At 40.4% G+C, this 22,672-nt stretch overlaps 1 protein-coding gene across 1 annotated transcript in view; it reads right to left on the bottom strand.

Moving 5' to 3' along the window:
• The window catches only part of LOC126469858 (ATP-dependent DNA helicase Q5-like), a 305,319-nt gene that overhangs the window by 45,947 nt on the left and 236,700 nt on the right, over nt 1-22,672 (bottom strand). The window contains exon 11 of the mRNA XM_050097166.1: nt 3,596-3,784. Coding sequence (XP_049953123.1) covers nt 3,596-3,784 — 189 coding nt within the window. The remainder of the gene's footprint in view (nt 1-3,595; nt 3,785-22,672) is intronic.

Raw genomic sequence — 22,672 nt, 5'->3', positions numbered from 1 at the left:
GTCTACAGTATACAATATGAATATACACATGAATCGAATGGTCGAAGGTTCCTATCACTCGGCAATTGCGAATGTGATGTAGAAATTTATAAGTAAAAGATTGCAATAAATAAAATCTGTAGGTACTATCATAACGACTTTAAATGATGAGTACGATAGTGGAAGTACTTTTAAGAATGTGGTATATTTCTGCAAAACACTTATGGGGTGGCGAACGTCCAGCAATTAAATAAAATGTAAGTTGAATAACAGGGAAACAATAGATTACTACTGCACGTAATTAGTTATGGACGACAACATAGCTCATGAGATATTCACTTCTAAACACATACTATGTCTTCACTGTAGAAACCTTGGAAATCTAACAAGTTCACAAGTCCGCACTCCGAAGTATTTCTATCTCACGCGACCATGTGCAAACCACTCCACACTCCAAGTCTCTCCGCTGACTCTGCGTCCGTCGTGCCGTCGTGTCCAGCACTTCCCGTGTCCTGTGCCGTACTCTCCAGAACTCCCCCGTGTCCTCTCCAGAAACAATGCTCCTCCCCAACCTCCATACGTTTAAGGGGGATAGGACGTCAAACGGACCGACTTGGAGCAGGAGAGGCACCCCAGGACATTTTAATTTCCACTGTCTATACTTTTACAAGTAAATTCATAAAACTTTGTCAGCATGACCAGGAAGAATTCAGGATTCCCATTCGTACCAGCGGAAATTCAAAAACATAACAAAATAATTTTTTTTACATGAGAAATTTCATCATTTTTTCACTTACTATTGGCTGCATTTGCTATAGGTACACTTTTCTTCGTAAGTAAGAGAGACTGTTCGATGAATTTTGCATAGGATACAAACCATACTCACAGTGTCTGAAACTCTAGAATCTATTTAATTTATGAAAAAATGAATGAGCTGTTACGTTTTAAACTTTATGTTCAGAAAAAAATCAAATTTTGTAATTAATTATCTCAATTTTTACCACAGTTTTTAATAGATTTGGAAAATTCTAGAGTTTCATACACCTGTAAGTATGGTTTGTATGCTGTGCAAAATTCATCAAAGAATCTCTCTTACTTGTGAAAAAAGATGTACCTATGGCAACAAATGCAGCCAACAGTAAGTGAAAAAATGATGAAATTTCATATCTAAAAAAAAATTATTTTATGTTTTTGCACTTCCACTGCTATGAGTGTGAATCCTGAATCCTTCCTGGTCATGCTGACAAAGTTTTATGAATTTATTTGTAAGAGTATAGACAGTAGAAAATAAAATGTCCTGTGGTGCCTCTCCTGCTCCAAGTCGGCCCGTTTGACGTCCTAACCCCCCTTAAAAAACTTGCAATTAAATAAACATTCCTACGGCTGGACCATAAACATGCTCTAACACACATTATTAAATACATAAACAAATTAAATAAATGTATATCGAAGGAATAGCAACAAAAGGTAGGCCAGTAGCCTAATGTCTCTGTGCTTTCTAAAACACAGTAAATATTTAGCCAATTTCTTCATGAATAATATATACTGGATATAAACAAAGACATAGATGAATAAATATCTTTACAAGCATGCTGCTATCGTTTCTTCATTTAACTGTGGAGAACTTATGGCCTGACGCGATCGATAGTAAGGGGCCAGTTTGATCTCTAATAACTCATGTACTATTTAAGTTGCATGCCTGTAATTTATACCAATTTAGGTTTACAGTAATAGCTTTCTAAAGACACATAGATCAACGAAATCAGATGAACCATTTAGATTTTGGGAATTCGTTGCTGGGTGGTACTTGTATAACTTATCGTCAGATATTAAACTTTAAAGTAATGAATATATTGAAAATCTGATTACACCATCAGAATCGTTGTGCAAATAGTGGTAATGTACATGTTTCTTTTTGAGGTATCATGATTCATCTGGCTACTATTAATTTCTATATGAACTGTGAAATGTCTGCCATTAAGGTTTCACAAAGTCCACCATCTGTGGCACTCCCAGTGTGTCTCCTTCATTGACACAGCATCACAATGGAATTCCCAGCCACGCGGCTGGACCACGCACTGGGGCTACCCCACTCATCCGTCTAATGTTCGGCACGACATGTTTGCTGCTGGGCCCCAGCTGGCTGAGCAGCCCATGTGGCTAAGACAACTTCGAATTTAGAATATCTTCAGGGTGCCACAACTCACCCGTTACTTTACAATGTACAGGACTAATTTGCATAAATTCACATTTATAGCGTAACATAATGCCAAAAGACTGGATGACAAATATAACCACAGGATGAGTTACTTGAATGTATAATTCATTACAAGGCTAAAGGCAAAAGATAATCCTTGAAATGACAGCAAACATTCTCAGCCGATGATGAATCATGGTAGCAGAAGGACTTCCTTAAGAAACTGAAACTTGCTTCTGTGAATGGGACAACTTTCAAGCATTGACCATTGTGGTGGAAACTTCGAGTACTGATTAGCCCAAAAGTGTAGTCGAAGAGGAGTTGCAACCAACTACGAGAGGACTTCAAAAATAAATTATACATGCTTTTCCACCCTAAGACCAATGCGCAACAAGAGTGGTGCATTATTAGAAGAGTGTACATGTTCTGCGTTCCCTACAGAGACAGTGCTGTAACAGTAAGGTTAACTAGTGCATCACAGTGTGCGAATAAAATGGTGCAGCAATTAGAAACATCCTTCAAATCTGAAGTATGCAGGACGATATGATTATTCTGAGAAATATGTCAAAATAGCACACAGATTTTGGTGGTACATGGACCAAATGCAATGTTGCATCTAGCCTTAGTGAAATGATTCCAACAATTTGTCAAAGGCCACACAGACTTCGGTGGTGTTGATAAGGAAAGAAGGCCATCAACACTGACCACAGCCAAAAGTGTCCAGGCAATCGGGTAACTGATTTGCAGCAATCACGGATTTTCCAGTGATGAGGACATTTGCAAAGTACTTCTCGAATGGCTCTGTGATCTAGGAGCAGATTTCTTCCAAATGTCCAGTTCCTTGATGATATATATCCACTCCTGCATCACAGAGCCATTCATTGAGCACTCTGTGAATGTCATCATCATTGGAAAACTGGTGATTGCCTGGACTATGCTGAAAAACGGAGTTGTATCTGTGTGACTTTGAAGTGTAGTGCAGCATTAAATAAGAGTTACTTGGTATGCCAAGTAATGTGTAACTTACTTTTTGAAGTCACCTGTCTATTGCAGTCAAAGAACTTTTGTCAATGATCATTTATTATTCACACTATAATATGCCCTAGTTCAGTTGCCAAAATTCAGCAGCTAAAACTCCCTGTGTTAAGGTAACTCTCTCTTGTTAACTGCAAATATACTTCTCCCCATATTGTCAGCAGCTGGAGATGCTCAGAGAGAGTGGGGGTGGATAGAATGAAACTGCAGTTGTGAGCTTATTACCAGCATGAGTATAAACAACTATTCGTAGTTAAAAAAAAATTTCAAATATGGTATCCATGTATAAAAGAACAATCAAACATATAATACTTATTAAAAAGCTACTTAATTCTGTTTTTAGAATCTCTCATAAAATTTTAGCAAAAATAATTTTTGACCTACCATTTTTGATACTGAATGGCGATAAAGACTAGCAACAGTGCAATTGGAAAAAATATCATATTCCATATCTATTGCACAAGTTTCAATATCCGATCTTGTAAGTTCAACCTCAGGAGGATCTACAATTTTGCATGTCGAATGATTTTTGGATAATGCTTCAGTCAAAAGATCCAGATAAGCTTCACGAGCCTGAAACACAATAAAACACGAGCATATGAGAGAAATGAAATACTACCTGCTTTACACTCAGATTCGTTATTCCTGAAATTAAATCATTGTGTGTGTTACTGAAAACAACAAATGATACAAAAAGGTAATATGTGGAACCTGGAAATTCTGTCCAAGCCATGGGGCTCATGTTTTACAGTTGCCTGCCTTGCTAATGCTGTATGGACTTTGCACAGAGGTGTTAAAAAGCATGAATGGGTGTCTTACACAAAGAAGCAAATCACTCTTATTTACATTTCGCTGAATAATTAGACCCATTTTAATATGCAAATTTTTAGTTTGCCTCTCTGTCCCAACTGCTGAAATTCAAGGTTGGCTGCTGAAGAATAACAAAAATTAGCATGCTCAGTACCTCCTTCCATATAAAAGGGGGGGGGGGGGTAGTTTATATGGAGTTAGGGGTACCTTAGGATCAGGTAAATTGTGGATTCTTAAGTTTTGCTTTCCCATATGCATTCCTGCTACAGAGCTTGATGTCAGTATGTCCAGTATGCATTATAAAATCCCTCAGGAAAACATTGTCCAGGTCTGGAAAGAAGTCTAATGGCATTTAGTACATCTGCTGTGGGAGCCTCGTCTGAGGTAGATGAGGCCCTGCCTGGTGCTACTGATAGTACAGGGTGCAGCCATCTTCAGGTTGTGGCTCATGTCGGCACCAATGATGTCTGTTGCTCGGGCTCCACGGCCAACCTCATATCCTACAGGTGGCTGGTGGAAATAGTGATGACTGCTTACAATTTGCAGTATCATACCCAGAACTGATTTGTGTCCTTTGGTTTGAAGCTGAGTGGAGGATCTTAACCACAAGCTCCGTCAGTTCAGTGATGGTCCTAGCTGCAGATTTGTGGACCTTTGTTCTGTGGTGGAGAATCTTAGTATTCCCTTTGATATTTCAGGGGTACACTATACAGAGGAAGCAGCTACTCATGTAGCAAAATACATGAGTGCAATTTTTTAAGCTAGGTGACAGTTGGAGGTCCTCTGTTGAACACACGCCAGTCACTATGGGGAGAGCATTGATCGCATACAAAGTAAAGAAACTTTGAGTAATGGCATTTTAACAATACATCACCAAATATTTGTAACGAAGTCTTTGAATTTACGTCCCTCCTGGAAAGTTATCACACTAGAACTATACTCAGAAAAAAAAAGAGTTGAAACACACAGTAGAAAGCTCCGAAATATTTAACAAGACATGGAACATCCACACAGATTTGACATCATAGGATGGGTTGTGGTCATTCCAGTTGATGTAATACTACGTCTATCGAGACTGAAACTGTGTCTGACTGCAAAGTCAGGTGAACTTAAATTAATATATGGACTTTTCATCAGTCACACAATTGTACTGCAATTGTTCAAAGAATGTTTATGTGCAGTATATATATACATATATATATTGTGTGTGTGTGTGTGTGTGTGTGTGTGTGTGTGTGTGTGTGTGTGTGTGTGTATGGGAGGCGGGGAGGGGGTGTGCACCACAGCTCTGAAACCACTGAACTGATTTCAACAATACATGCTACTTATTGTTAGGAGAGAAGTACTGTTAGCGTAAGAACAACATCCCTCTGGAGAAGAGTGAGGAGGAAATGTACGGGAAAGGGGGGGGGGGGAGGGGGGAGAAGCAGCAATGGACAGAGGGGGAGAGACGAGATGCACAGAGAGAAGGGTAGGCGGAGATGGACAGAAATTTGGGGCCAGATATGGACAGAAGATGGGGGGAGGGGGGGGGGGGGAGGGGGAGATGTATGAAATATATTTGTCAGATGCTTGGGGAAAAAGCTGGTCTATATATGGGCTGTCCCTCCTACAAATTGCCAGGTACGATTTCTCTAGTGTCTTGGCAGATATTTGTAATTTAATTTGGGCTAAATCCAAACAAATACTGCTCATCACATCTTTCATTGAATGCTCAGTGTCAGTGGAAAGTGCCTGTTTGTTTCCCGTAACAAAAAGTATGTTTTTTAAAGTGGAAATGTGCCCATTTAACAGAGGAGTCCCAAAAATGTCTAGAGCAGTACTGGTTTTATCGATGTATATTAACAGGGACAGTACAACACAGAGAATAGCTAGTACTCCAAGAGCGACAGAGCAGCGCTGCTGCATGGCAGTAGTAGTCAGTGCCAGCCAGGGCCGCGCTGCTCCTCCTAAACCACTGAATGGACTTCATCCAAATACACACATTAATGTAGGGGGTGTCATACACAATGTGATCAAAAGTCTCTGGACACCTGACTGAAAATTACTTACAAGTTCGTGGCGCCCTCCATAAGTAATGCTGGAATTCAATATTAGCCTTGATGACAGCTTCCACTCTTGCAGGCATACGTTCAGTCAGGTGCTGGAAGGTTTCTTGGGGACTGGCAGCTGGTTCTTCATGGAATGCTGCAGTGAAGAGAGGTATCAATGTCGGTCGGTGAAGCCTGACATGAAGTCGGCGTTCCAAAACATCCCAAAGGTGTTTTATAGGATTCAGGTCAGGACTCCAGTCCATTACAGGGATGTTATTGTCGTGTAACCACTCCACCACAGGCTGTGCATTATGAACAGGTGCTCGATCATGTTGAAAGATGCAATCGCCATCCCCGAATTGCTCTTCAACAGTGGGAAGCAAAAAGGTGCTTAAAACATCAATGTAGGCCTGTGCTGTGATAGTGCCATGCAAAACAAAAGTTGGTGCAAGTCCCCTCCATGAAAAACATGACTATACCATAACACCACCGCCTCCGTATTTTGCTGTTGGCACTACACATGCTGGCAGATGACATCACCGGGCATTTGCCATACCCACACCCTGCCATCGGATTGCCATAGTGTGTACCGTGATTCGTCACTCCACACAATATTTTTCCACTGTTTAACTGCCTAATGTTTATACTCCTTACACCAAGTGAGGCGACGTGTGGCATTTACTGGCGTGATGTGTGGCTTATGAGCAGCCACTCGACCATGAAATCCAAGTTTTCTCACCTCCCACCTAACTGTCATAGTACTTGCAGTGGATGATGATGCAGTTTGTAATCTCTGTGTGATAGTCTAGATAGATGTCTGCCTATTACACATTATGGCCCTCTTCAACTGTTGGCAGTCTCTGTCAGTCAACAAACGAGGTCAGCCTGTACACTTTTGTGCTGTACATGTCCCTTCACGTTTCAACTTCACTATCACATCGGAAACAGTGGAACTAGGGATGTTTAGGAGTGTGGAAATCTCGTGTACAGACGTATGACACAAGTAACACCCAAGCACCTGACCACGTTCAAAGTCCTTGAGTTCTGCGGAGCACCCCATTCTGCACTCTCACAATGTCTAATGAGTACTGAGGTCACTGATATGGAGTACCTGGCAGTAGGTGGCAGCACAATGCACTCTGTTGCCTTTGATTAGAACAAATTGTGGAGATAATGGGGTTCCATGCACTGTCCAACTGGTAACCATTATCACAGTTCATCAGCTTCTCTGCCAGGTGTATTTCTGTGCATTCTTTAATAGTGGAGTCCCAAAAACACATTGCTGTGGTCAGAATCATATTTCTGTCGTACTGCATTGAATGTCCAGAGGAAATTCAATGTTAAGTAATAGTGGACTTGCTTGGTTGCAAAAAGCAAATGCAACACTGATGTTCATGGAGCTTTCTTTCACAGCGGGTGTGGTCTGTACTGTGTAAGCCATGTAACATTGACAAGGTGTTTTGTAGATTCCAGCCTTCTGCAATAACAAGCCGACCTTCACTGGTCCCAAAAGGTCTGCCCTGCAATCTTAGATGGTGGATGGAAAATCACTTTCACCTGAAATTTACAGAGGAGTCTAGATATTTTAAATGAAGTGTTACCCACAAAATGAAGAGAAGCTAAAGATTTTGCAAGGGTTTTCTCATCTTTATCCACTTCTCCATTTTTGGTTTTAACTGACAATGGCCTGTTAATCTGCTGGATATAATATCTATTTTTTCTGAACACTGTCTTTAGGTGGGTGAGCTCTTTTGACAAACTATATAGATCTGAGACAGTTTGAGCTCTGTGTACAAGTGTTTTCAGCATGCTTATAGTTTGTGATGGGTAATGACAACTTGATGCCTGCAAATGCAGGTCAGTATGAGTGGCCATACAATATACTTAATGCCCTAGAGAGCCATCACTCTTTTGTTGAACAGAGACATCCAAGAAAGGCACACAACTATCTTTCTTTATTTCGTTAGTGAACTGAATGTTGTAAATTGGTTGAAATGGTGAAGAAATTCCATGAATTTATTTTCTCCACGAGGCCAACCTATGAAAGTATTTTCCACATACTTCCAAAACATGGTTGGTTTAAGGACAGGTGATTCAAGCTTGTTCTCCTCGAAATCCTCCATATGAAGGTTGGCCACCAAGGGAGACAGAAGGCTGCCCATGGTGATGCCATCAGTCTGTTCAAAATATTCTTGGTTGAACATAAAATAGGTTGAGGATACAGCAAGCCGAAAAAAAGCAGTGATGTCCACCTGAAACTTTCTGCCAACTAGTGTGAAAGAACCTGTGGAGGGACCTTTGTAAAAAGTGATACCACATCAAAGCTAACCATACGGTCAGAACTGCTTAGATGTAGAGCCCCTAGTCTATTGGTAAAGTCAAATGGGTTACAGATGTGATGTGAGCATTTGCCCACCAAAGGTCTCAGCAAAGAAGTAAAACATGTAGCTAAATCGTATGTAGGAGCTCCAATGTTGCTCATTACTGGATGTAATGGAACACTTCCCTTATTAATGTTTGGAAGGCCATACAGTCTTCGAGATACACAACCATGCGGTCTTAACATCTTGGTGATCTCTTGAGGTACGGAGGAGGAATTCAGTAGTGCAGGAGTTTTCCACTGCACACATACTGTATGGTCATTATCAATCCTCCTACAGGTAGAGTCACTTAGCAGACCACACATTTTTTTCATGAAACACACTATGAGATAATAAAACAGTTGCATTACATTTGTCAGACTTCGGTACCACTATATCACATCTGTAACTCAGCTGACTTTCGTAATGTGGCCTCATGAAGATAAATTGATGGAGTTTCTTCACCACATCAACTCCATTTGCAACAACATTCAGTTCACTAAGGAAATAGAGAAAGACGGTTATCTGCCTTTCTTGGATGTCTTTGTTTGACAAAAGAATGATGGCTCTCTTGGGCATTCAGTATATTTTAAGGCCACTCATACTAATCCTCCGTAAATTTCAGATGAAAGTCATTTTCCGTATGCCATCTAAGATTGCAGACTTTTGGGATCAGTGAAGGACAACTTGTTATTGCAGAAGGTCGGAATTTACAAAATATCTTGTCAATGTGGCATGGCTTAAGTAGGATAGACCACACCCACTGTGAAAGAATGCTGCACTGAACATTAATGTTGCATTTGTCTTTTGCAACCAGGCAAGTCCACTATTGCCGAACATTGTATTTCCACTGAACATTCCATGGAGTATGACAGAACTACGATTCTGACCACAGTCTCTATTATTAAATAATCCAGGGAAATTAGTCTGGCAAAGAAGCTGATGAATTGTGGTAGTGGCTACCTGTTGGACAGTGCATGGAACCCCACGATTTGTCCTAATTAAAGATGACAGAGTGCACCAATGGCCACAGTGAACAGCAGTGCAGAGGATAGCAGAGTTTCGTATTTCCATCAGTGATGGAACTACTGCCTGGAAGTGTGGTCCATGTGTCAACTTGATTTTGGTGCATTTGTGGAATACTCACAGATTGAGTATGTCTTAGTTAGTCTTCGATGACTGACTTGAAGATGATTGGCAGCTGCCCGGTTGAAATACCAAACGATGAAATAAATGATGACTGGCTGCAATCCCGACATTTGTTTGAACATTCGCCAGGAAAATTTTAAGATTCACAATGCAGATAAATATAAAATCTTATTCTACATCACTCACAGCAAAACAACAGAGACACAGTCATAGATGTGTGGGATATGTGTTACGTATGTGTAGGCAGGTGAAGCGGTTGCTAGAAGGCTACAGCTGTTTCGGCCACAGATTTGCTAATCGGGCCAACAACCACCATGTCAACCACCAGCCGATGTTACAACGTGAATGTGGTATGGAGGGATGGGAGTTAGCACATTGCAGTCCCACACATTGATGGTTCAACAGACCTGCTGTCACTACCATTTGGCCAAGCATCTCCTAAATTGGCATCATGAGGCTGAGTGCACCCCAATCGTGTCCTCCCGCCAAGGAAAAATCCCTGGCAGTACCAGGAGTTGAAGTCAGGTCCTCTGCATGGCAGTCAGCCATGATGACCACTCAGCTATGGAGGCAGACAGTATGGATACAGGGACTGGTGATAATGTCATTTCACAGCAACTATAGTTTCCCAAGCTGATAATCCATCAAGAAGGAGAGGAAAGAACAGATAAGCATTGTTAGGATCCTACATAGACAATGAATGGAAATAATTTAGTTCCAGTACATTGCATATAGATGATGATGATGATGATGATGATGATGAGTTTGTGGGACTCTCAACTGCACGGTCATCAGCGCCCGTACGAAGTCCCAATTCTCACACAGTCCAATCTAGCCCCTGTCATGAATGATGATGATGATGAAATGATGAGGACAACACAAACACCCAGTCCCCGGAGGAACCCCGTGATCCATAGGCAGCAATGTTGCATTTAGAGAAATATGTGCAAAGTTTAAATTGAACGAGAAATGCACTGTAGAGAAGTATGTGCCATGTTAAGTGGTTTATGGGTGGAAAAGACCCACCATGGTATAATTACAAAAAATGGAAAATGCTGAGAAAACAGAGGTTGTTGCACTTTTGGTTAAAAAAGAAACAAAAATACTGACAGGTAAAATTTAGTACAAACTTTTGCATCTATAGAAGATGGATGTGTGAAGCATACGTTAACTGTCAGTGAAAGTTTTTTTTTTTTTTTTTTTTTTTAATTTTTATTTACACATCTAGTTCTGTACGATCTGAGGAGCGTGAGGATGGTGATGAAACAAGTCAGTGCATGCAATTAACATGAATCCTATCCTATGTAGATGACAAACTGCTGATCAGATATTAGCATAATCAACAATATAACACAGAAATTAGATAAATTTTTTTCCACAAACTTCTCGACAGAAACTGCACAGAAACCCTACAGTTTAGACTTGAAATTGTGTAGATTACTGCAAAGATTTTTAATATTTGTGATAGCTCATGGAAAATGAATCCAGCAGAATATTGCACACCTTATTGCAATACAAATAAAGGAGGTGCGATCCAAATGTAGATGGATTTCTGTCTTTTATTAACTGAGTGAAAGCTGCTAATTTGGGGGAATGAGCTCATGCCGTTAACAAAAAATTACATAAAAAGGAGTTAAATATTGAGTGGCCAGTGTCAGAATTCCAAGACTCCTGAACAGGAGTCAAGAAGAGGTTTGCAAATTTACAGCACATATTGCTCAAACTGCCCATTTATGAGCCAAAAATATCCTTTTCAATGGGAAGTCTTACCACAGAATATGACGTCCTATGTCATAAGTGAATGAAACTAGGCAAAATAGACTAATTATCCTGTTCTAATGTTAACTATAGCAGCATTCAATTGTACAACAAGATCCAGAATATGGGCTTTGATGACTGTTTACTATTTATCTGAATACCTTTGAATCTGAATTGTTCTGATTCACTAATAATGGGCCCATTCTGTGCAATAAGAATGGCAGTTTTAGTTGAACTGTGAGTTAGGAACCATAAAAACTGTTCCTCACTGTGAATTAGCATCGATTTACTTTCTACAAGCCATAAACTGTAAATAATACCGCATATATGACAGTGGTTTGACCTATTCTTGAATATTGCTCGAGTGTTTGGGATCCATACCAGGTTGAATTGAAGGAGAGCATCGAAGCAAATCAGGTGGGCTGCTAGATTTGTTACTTGTATTTCGGACAACACGTAAGTGTTACGGAGATGCTTCAGGAACTCAAATGGGAATTTCTGGAGGGAAGGTGAAGTTCTTTTTGAAGAATGCTATTCGGAAAATTTAGATAACCAGCATTTGAAGCCGACTGTCGACTGATTCTACTGCCACCAATATACATTGCACCTAAGGAGTACGAAGATAAGACACAAAAAATTAGGACTCATACAGATGCATATAAACAGTCTTTTTCCCCTCGCTCTAATTGTGACTGGAACGGAAATGGAATCGTATTTGTCATATCAGAAGGCTTTGTGTGTGTTCCAACATTCTTTTCATTGCATAGTCATTTATAAAATAAATACTGAGGTCACTAAACATAACTAAGAATTCTCTCTAGCTTGAAAATAAATGTCCTGAAATCTGAGTTAGGGGAGCTATAGACAACTACAATTAAAAGTGTAGTTTCACCAAACTCAACTGCCACTGCGTAACGTTCAATAACCTGTTCAGTGCATTTCTTTGACACACCAGTAGGTTCAAATGAAATGTCAGATTAAAAGTTCTTGGGTTTTCAGCTATGTAGCGTGATTAAAATTGCATGAGCTAGCCAAGCACGCCTTGGCCATTGTCAAGTAGTATGACTGCCAGTGGGCTGCTGATACTCCCTTTTTATATACGCTAGCTGCTGACTGTGATGTCACTAAAGCTCGTGGTTGGTTGGTTTAAGGAGGGGGGGGGAAGGGACCAAACTGCTAGGTTATTGTTCCGAAGCTCGTGGCGTCACCATATATGGACATATGTTGACTCGGCATTCAGTTTGCCCACTTAAATTATGGTATTGCTCACTTAATCTATGCTATTGCTGGATCCCACACCATGCTTACCCTGCAGGTTACTGTCTCTATTTAGAGTGTTATCAGTGATTTTTATTTCAATAGCGACTTTAATTACACAATGCCAGAAGCTGTTAGTGTGAACTACGATGGACGTTTTGTCATATTTTATCTTGTGTCCATTTTCTAAAGCATGCTCAGCTAAAGCAGATTTCTTGGCATAGTACAGACAACTAAACCTCTCGTGCTCTTTCATGTACTGTTCCACAGTGTGTACTACTTGCACGACATGAGACTGGCCACACTTGCAAGGTATCTTATAGACCTGTGGTGTTCTGAGACCTGCTACGTCTATAACTGGTCTCGGTTTGACGGATTTTTGTCAGAGTCCTGAAGATAGATTTGAACTTGTGTTTTTTCAGCGCTCAGCTTAGGACAAGAGGTTCTGACAGAAGTGAAGCTGTGCTTGGATAGCTCAGTCGGTAAAACACTTGCCCAAGAAAGGCTAAGGTCCTGCGTTTGAGTCCCTGTCCAGTACACAGCTTTTCATCTGCCAGGAAGTTTCAAGTCAGTGCACACTCCACTGCATACTGGAAGTTATCTGCAGTTCTTTTAGCCACATAACAACATTCACTGCACAAGACATTCCAGATAGATAGGTCATTAAATGCCATTATACAGATGTCAACAAAATTTCTCAATTAGAGAAAGATAGTTTGAAAAGACAACATCAACAATTAAAATTCACTCACACTATTTTCTGTAACTAAAGTCCAAATCCAATGGTAACTGTCATCCCACAAATCCCTTTACTGTCAGTTGACGCATACCAGCAGTCAGTGTAAGGTTGAAGGAAGAATGGAAATAGCAAAGTCGAGCACAAAAATTAGCATTAGACTGTGAAGTATACATTACTAATAGCTCTAGAAGACATAACAATAATACAGTCACAACTCCAGAAGATAGGTAGGTAGGTAGGTAAGTTGGTTGGTTGATTTGGGGGAGGGGACCAAACAACAAGGTCATCAGTCCTGTTGGACTAGGGAAGTATGGGGAAGGAAGTGGGCCTTGCCCTTTCAAAGGAAATATCTCAGCATGTGCCTAAAGAGATTTAGGGGAATCACGGAAAGCCTAAATCAGGAGGGCCAGGCACAGGTTTGAACTGTTGTCCTCCTGAATGTGAGTCTAGACTACAGAAGAATACCATTCTCTCTGTCTGACAAAGTATCACTACTTCTATACTATAAAAATGCAAGGAAGGAATATATAAATATGGGGAGTTGTCTCCTGAAGCCTTCTTTGTGAAACTGTTGTATTTAGTAACACATGCCTTCTCAAGAGTGAGGAATATGATTTTGGAGCATAGCATTGTATGGCAGTGAAACATGGGCTGTGGTTCAACTGGAACAGAATAGAATCGAAGCATTTGAGATGTGGTGCTACAGACAAATGTTGAAAATTAGTTGGACTGATAAGATAAGGAATGATGAGGTTCTGTGCAGAATCAGTGGGGACAGGAATACATGGAAAACACTGACAAGAACAAGGGACAAGATGAGAGGATCTCTGTTAGGATGTCAGGGAATAACTTCGATGGTACTAGAGGGAGCTGTAGAGGTTAAAAACTGTAGAGGAAGATGGATACTGGAATTGAGGACATACATTGCAGATGTTACTCTGAGATGAAGAAAGTGGCAGGCCACATCAAACCAGTCAGAAGACTGATCACTAAAAAAAGTGTATGATGTTGTCTGTGCAGGAAAGCAGCTTGTATTTTTTTCTCCAGCAGAGAATGGCTACTGAGGACTAAGCAATAACTCCAGAATCTACGCAGGAGATTAGTCAGTAGTCTAATGGACTTTAAGAGGGCAACACATTACGCCATCCAATGTCTTTCCTATGCAGTAAATGAGGGCAATACTACAGTAATATCAAAGGTGGGAGGTCATTATATTACTCATCACCCAGTGCCAATGATGTAATACTGGGCAGTTTTTTCTAGAAATTCTTTTGGAATGCTGTTATAGGAAAAACAGTGATCTTGATAATGTAATAACTCATTTCAATACACACTATCTTCATCACATTTAAAATGTTAATTTTTATTTTCAAGTGACCAGTTTTAATCTTCTAAGACATAATCTTCAGATCCTACATTCCTTTTATCAAGTAATGTAAGATCTAAAGATGACCTCTTAGAAGACTGAAACCAGTCATCTGAAAACAAAAATCAATGACTTAAATGCATTCACAACAGTGTGTATTCAATTAAGTTTTTCTAAAGCTTTGTGTTTTTCACCCCTTTCTAGTTGCTTTTCTTTCCAGGGTGAAGATGGTAGACTTGCCATTTTGGACACATTAGTTAATTTTTCCACAACAGTTTTTAGGAATTACATGAAAGGATTGGTGAAAGAAATTGCTAACTCTGTATATAAGAAGACTTAGTCTCTTATCTGTTGTTTCTCCGAATGTGTGATATACTTTTAACAAGTTGTTATATGTGCATGACTAGAAAACACTTTCTTACTACATAAATTGTTTTGCCCTTTTTTATATATATTCTCGTCCTTGAATTTGCCACACTTATATAACTGGAATATATCAAGATATACTGTTAATAGAAGTTTCATACTGTTAATAGTTTGAGTTTACATACAATGTTCGCTTCTAAATTTTCAGGTGACTGATTCACTGGTGCATATGATAATGTGAAAACTGATGGTTTAACAGCCTTTTAGACATTTATGGTTGCAGTTTAAGTCATCTATTCCGTGATCTTTTTCGTTCCCTTAGTGAAAGCTAGGCTCAGAACTGAATAATTTCAAGAACTGAGTGCAAATAACTATATCATAAATGTGCCATTACTTTCCCACATTTACCACAGACCGTCCAAAGCTTGCAATATATGAGGCATGCCCATTCTGCTGTAATTTTAAGTATCCATATGACTGGACATACAGTGTAATATTTTACAGCCATAGAGGCTAGGCTTGACATGTTCTGGCAATATTACAGTCATAGAGGCCAGGCTTGATATGTTCTGCCTACACAGGTAAATAAAAAGTAGGCATAAGTGAGGTTGTTTTTCAAGCCATTAGCATCTTCAGTGTATTTTTTTGCATAAGTTACATCACTTCCTTCCCATTCGCTGCATGTCTCCAAGAGACACCCCTTCTCAATCTCAGGGAGCTATGAAGCTCTGACACAATGGTGTAATCAGCAGGAATTTTTACTTTTGCATCTGTAAGGCATGCACAGAAGTTGGTGGTACCATTTCACAATTTGAGAAATTCCAGCTACCTGTCTGGAAAACCATGCTCCTAAACTTGACATTCTACCACTGCTTGCCAAGTAGCCTGTGATGTCTATCATTTAATATGAAGCTTCTGAAATGCTATATATGTGGCAGCAAGAAATACCGAGTGGAAAGTTGATTCCAACACTCATCACAGTTCACACTAAGCAAAGTCAAATAATAGCTCAGAGGCAAGTTGAAGCTTTCTGTAAAGAATCAGGCCTTGCTATTGAAATGCCTGTCACATTAGGGTTTACTGTGACACAGCTACATGGTTGAGTGGCAACATCATAAACCATAATGTTTCTATGTCAATTACAGTTGCAACTACAAGTCAAGACTAAGAAATACCTTTAACCTGATCAGCATGAATATTTACTCTGCAGTGGAATGTGCATTATTTTGAACTTCGCTGACAGATAAAAACTATGCCCTAGACTGTGACTTGAACATGGACCCTTGCTTTTTGCAGGCACCCATCATACCAACAGAGAAATATAGGCATGGTTCTTAATCTGCCTTCACAGCTTTCCATCTGTCAGTAACTCACTCATACTTTACAAACTTGACAGAAGCTCCTCTCCAGAGGAAAAAAGTTTCTGTGGGGCTTGGAAAGTGTCAGGGATGTACCTGCAGAAGGGAAGCTGTGAAGGTGAGTCATGCTTGGGTTACTCCATTGGTAAGGGAATTGCCCACAAAAGGCAAGGATCCAGGTTTGAGTCTTGTTGTGGCTCAGACTTTCACCAGTTTTGATATTTACGATCATCTCCCACATAAAATAGTATAAACTCAGTCATGTTACCATAGAACACAATAATGAAATGAAATGCAGATTTATAAATTACAATAAGCAATACATTCATGATCTTCACATACATTAACGTTTAACAAGTTTCTTGTAGCAGTCATTTTCAACAGCAGCTATCCAACGTGTATCAATTAAAACATGTCTTTTTGCATGCTGCAGCTGGAGCTATTTAATAACCCGTGTGTGTTTCATCTTTATTAACAAGCCACTATCAACGGGTGATCTATAATGTTATGTTTTATTGGTTTACAAATTTTGATTTTATATTTAAAACAGTTCACATATGAATTTTAACGTAAAATGTGGTGGTATTTAATGTTAAAAGTTTGTGTCATTTCTTTGATGACTATATTGCTTTCACTCATATGCATTAGGTTGAAAGCCACACCTTTTCCTGTATTTTGCATGTTAATAACATGCTTCAATTGAAATTTCTGGGTTTCACTAAATTCTTTGCACATACTGTGGTTGACAATATAGACTCATAGTAACTGGCATCACTTTAACAGTAAATACACCTTCCTGCATTGCTTTTGGTGTTTGGTGCATCATGTATTTTGTGTAAGTAGTGCCAACATTCTTGTTTCTTGTGTGTGTGTGTGTGTGTGTGTGTGTGTGTGTGTGTGTGTGTTTATATGAAAGATGATGTGTCTCCAAATTTCGCATCAGTTGCACAAGAGTGGTGCTAGTAGCACCTGGCTGCAAATCAGGTTTGCTTTAAATAAACAATGTAATGGTCAGGAGCGTTAGTCACCTTTGAAATTGGACATACTGAATTGATGTTATTGAAGAATGCTTTTAAGATGATGAAGACGCATTATCAACAGAGCACTGAGTTTGAATGAAGTTGTGTAATAGGGCTATGAGAAGCTGGATGTTCATTCGATGATATTGCAGAAAGACTTGGCAGAAATGTAGCAATTGTACACAATTGATGACAGCGGTGGTCACAGGAAGGTACGGCTGCAAGACCACCGGACTCCAGATGGCCACAGGGTACTAGCTGGGGTGGTGCATCATACTGCATCTGCAGCAGCAATTCAAGAAGCACATGGCACCACAGTGACACAATGAACCGTTACAAATCAGTTGACAGCTCCAAGCCAAATGCCCTGTAGCGTGCATTTCACTGACCCCAAACCACCGCTGTTTACCACTTCAGTGGTGTCAGTTGAGAGATCATTGGAGGGTGGAATGGAGGTCTGTTGTGTTTTCTGATGAAAGCCGGATCTGCCTTGGTGCCAATTATCGTTGTGTGTTGGTTAGGAGGATGCCATGTGAGTGCCTCCAAGCAAACTGTCAGCAGCCTAGACAAACTGGACCTACACCTGGAGTTATGGTCTGGGGTGTGATTTTGTATGACAGTAGGAGCACTCTCGTGGTTATACCACTCATCCTGACTACAAATTTGTATGTCAGTCTGGTGATTAAACCTATTGTGCTGCCATTCATGAACAGCATTCCAGGGGGTGTTTTCCAACAGGATAATACTCACTCACATACCGCTATTGTAACCCAACATGCTCTACATACTGTCATCATGTGGCCTTGGCCTGCTCGATCACCAGATTAGTCTCCAAGCGAGCACATAGGGGACATCGCTGGAGAAAAACTCCAGCATTATCCAAACAGTATTATGTAGCCTTGTATTGACTGACCAAGTGCGGCAGGCATGGAACACCATCCCACAAATTGACATCCAGCACACCCGTTTGACACACGCATGCACATATACATGCTTGCATTCAATAGTCTGGCAGATACACTGGTTATTAATGTACCATTATTTCACATTTGCAATTGCTTTTCTCGCAATGACATTAATCTGCGCTCTCACAATGTTAACCATTTAAATATGTTACCTAGACAAATTTAGCCCTGAAATTTGGTTACTGTGCATTAATTATATTTTGGTGTTAAGATTTTTTTTTTTTTTTGTAAAGTTAGCAAGGTGGCTTTCTTATTTATTCCACTGATCTTCACATTTTTCTCTTTTGTAGTTGGGCTGCAATTCATTTACCTTAAAGGCTCTGCAACTGTTGAATAGCTTTTTGTATGTTTCCATGTTACTTGTATCAAATGTTCTACCAATTTGCCCCACATATCTCCCATTACATGTACTGCAATGTAATTGGTATATTACCACTTTTGAGTAGATATTTGTGTACTTTGTTAGTTTTTGGATGTACTTTTGGATGGGATTCACTTCTGGATTGAAGCATCTGCATAGAACATTTATGTTTTATCTTTTGAAAATGTTGATTATTTTACGTGTATTTTGTTTCCATGTCCTTGTGGACCAACTTGAGTCTTCTTTCGTGTTATCATATGTGTTTTGTGTTTTTTATCATTGTGCGTGCTTGCTTGGTGGAGTCTTGTTGTATTGTTGTTTGTGAATGAGTGTTAACTGGTTTTATTTTATTTTTAAATTGATTGTTTAATTGTAATGCTAGATTATTGTAGTATCCACTGTTTATTGTTGTTTGTTTGGCAGTGTCTAGTTATTTTTGTTAGTATTCTGTGTTAAGCAGTATTGTGTTGATTGTAAGTAGTACACTCCTGGAAATTGAAATAAGAACACCGTGAATTCATTGTCCCAGGAAGGGGAAACTTTATTGACACATTCCTGGGGTCAGATACATCACATGATCACACTGACAGAACCACAGGCACATAGACATAGGCAACAGAGCATGCACAATGTCGGCACTAGTACAGTGTATATCCACCTTTCGCAGCAATGCAGGCTGCTATTCTCCCATGGAGACGATCGTAGAGATGCTGGATGTAGTCCTGTGGAACGGCTTGCCATGCCATTTCCACCTGGCGCCTCAGTTGGACCAGCGTTCGTGCTGGACGTGCAGACCGCGTGAGACGACACTTCATCCAGTCCCAAACATGCTCAATGGGGGACAGATCCGGAGATCTTGCTGGCCAGGGTAGTTGACTTACACCTTCTAGAGCACGTTGGGTGGCACGGGATACATGCGGACGTGCATTGTCCTGTTGGAACAGCAAGTTCCCTTGCCGATCTAGGAATGGTAGAACGATGGGTTTGATGACGGTTTGGATGTACCGTGCACTATTCAGTGTCCCCTCGACGATCACCAGTGGTGTACGGCCAGTGTAGGAGATCGCTCCCCACACCATGATGCCGGGTGTTGGCCCTGTGTGCCTCGGTCGTATGCAGTCCTGATTGTGGCGCTCACCTGCACGCCGTCAAACACGCATACGACCATCATTGGCACCAAGGCTGAAGCGACTCTCATCGCTGAAGACGACACGTCTCCATTCGTCCCTCCATTCACGCCTGTCGCGACACCACTGGAGGCGGGCTGCACGATGTTGGGGCGTGAGCGGACGACGGCCTAACGGTGTGCGAGACCGTAGCCCAGCTTCATGGAGACGGTTGCGAATGGTCCTCGCCGATACCCCAGGAGCAACAGTGTCCCTAATTTGCTGGGAAGTGGCGGTGCGGTCCCCTACGGCACTGCGTAGGATCCTACGGTCTTGGCGTGCAACCGTGCGTCGCTGCGGTCCGGTCCCAGGTCGACGGGCACGTGCACCTTCCGCCGACCACTGGCGACAACATCGATGTACTGTGGAGACCTCACGCCCCACGTGTTGAGCAATTCGGCGGTACGTCCACCCGGCCTCCCGCATGCCCACTATACGCCCTCGCTCAAAGTCCGTCAACTGCACATACGGTTCACGTCCACGCTGTCGCGGCATGCTACCAGTGTTAAAGACTGCGATGGAGCTCCGTATGCCACGGCAAACTGGCTGACACTGACGGCGACGGTGCACAAATGCTGCACAGCTAGCGCCATTCGACGGCCAACACCGCGGTTCCTGGTGTGTCCGCTGTGCTGTGCGTGTGATCATTGCTTGTACAGCCCTCTCGCAGTGTCCGGAGCAAGTATGGTGGGTCTGACACACCGGTGTCAATGTGTTCTTTTTTCCATTTCCAGGAGTGTATATACTATATTTACCCGAGTATAAGATGACCCTGATAATAAGATTCTTTCCCCAAGAAGCTTCTTGAGAAAAATTTATTTTTAACATATTCTGACTAATCAAAATTGCAAACTGACAAATATTCACCTAAAAAGTTAACGTGTACCTATTCTAAATTTATGCCATTTATTAATTGTATGCATTTTGATAATATAAGGAGAAATAAAATAGCTGAAAAAGAAATTGTTGACACTACTTTGCACACCATTTTCTTGTCTACATTTTTTGATTACTAAGCCAGTCATCTTTGGTATCATTATTTTTAATCACCACCACCACCAAATCATTATATAGCCAGCTGTGAAATTTATATCTTCATTGTCACAAGTATTTGGCTGTTTCTTTCAAATAAGAAGCAATTTCTGATGATGTGATTACCGTGGGACCTGAGAACACAGCTGTTTTTATTCCAGTACATATCAGATTTTGTTTCTATAGTGATGTGAGAATGTTACAGTATCTCTTGCTTCCAAACATATCGTCTGCTCGCTGCTCTCTCATAGGCTGCATACAACCAGCAACTGACACACCACCTTTCATTCCCATCATATGTCACAGTGAAGGTCAACAACAATGCAACATGAAAACCGTAAGTATGCCACTGGTCCCATCTAGACTTTTACCGTCTCCCGCAGAAATGAATACTCTTGTTCAGTATTTTTCTAATTTTTAAGTCAGTTCAATTCTGACTACAAATGGATTCAGTCAAACTGCAGTTTAAATATAAAAAATGTCCATAAAAAGCTGAAGTACACAGTATAAATTCCCATAGTTGGCAACACAACATAGCTTGCTGCCTCCTCACTAAACCCCCCCTCACACTCATCTAGTTCTCAGCTAAGCTGGTATCACTGTTCCCCCTCCAACCCATCTGTAGTGCTGTGCTTGGGCAACTGTGAAACACAGACTGCAATATCTTCTTCAGTGCAAGTCATATTTATCAACAACAACTAATTCATAAATAAAATATTGCAATCACGATTCAGTCCAATCCTCAAACTTGCACTCATCCCCATATACTGATGTCTGTTGGCACTATCTCCATTATGGATCTTGCTGCTGCAATTTTTATCTTGTGACAGCAGCTACAGTCACTTTAATATGATTTATTTAGTTTTTAGACACTTCATTCTAGTTTAATTTTCCTTCTCATTTTATCTGAATGTCAGCCTCATGTTATAAAACTGATTAACAGCTGGTAACATTTTTACCCAGTATTCTAATATGTGAATAGTGACCGAATTTATCATTTGCAGCCCCCCTAGTAAAACAATATTTCTGCTTTTGAATGTCACCTTTACTTAAAAAGCAGCATAATGCTTGTACGGGGTATCCATACATGTATGAGAACTTTTATTGCAAATACAACAACAGTTTGTAAGATGTTAGAATTATGTGTGTTATTCTTTCTGTGTTGCACAAAATTGCCAAATTTTAAGCAAAGAAATTGATTGTTGTAGTGCCTAGCTCATAGTTTCTAGCATACCCCTCACACTAGCACCACACGAGTCGAATGTCACGTAATTGTTCAAGCAATGTCAGTACTGTATTGAGTGCTTAGGCGTATTGGAAGATGATGTGCTGTTGGAAGGCAAATATCATTTGCCCAGTCCTGCCTTTCAAAATTCTTTAGAAAAAAAAATCTGCATGTGACCTCAACAACCATAGCTAGCTTCATCTGTAAATGTAAAATGAGCTCTACATAATCTATTAAACAATGAAAAATGGTAATCTCAAGCAGCAACAGTTTAATCTGCAGACATACGACGCTCCTGTATTTTTTGAGTGATGCATCGGGAAAAACATCATCTTACACTTGGGTGAATACAGTTTTGGAGTGCTGTTTGTTTTTGAGAATGTAAGTGGTTTGACGTTTGATGTATGATTGTGTCAGTTGTAGGTTTACAGGAAACTGCAAAATTGTGCTGTTTGTTTTAATTTTTATTACACCTAATAAGTTTATTATAATATCCC

The sequence above is a fragment of the Schistocerca serialis genome, chromosome 3 (assembly GCF_023864345.2).
Source record: "Schistocerca serialis cubense isolate TAMUIC-IGC-003099 chromosome 3, iqSchSeri2.2, whole genome shotgun sequence".
NCBI lineage: Eukaryota > Metazoa > Arthropoda > Insecta > Orthoptera > Acrididae > Schistocerca > Schistocerca serialis.
Note: the sequence above shows the minus strand (reverse complement) of the source record. Positions and strands in the feature narration are given on the sequence as shown.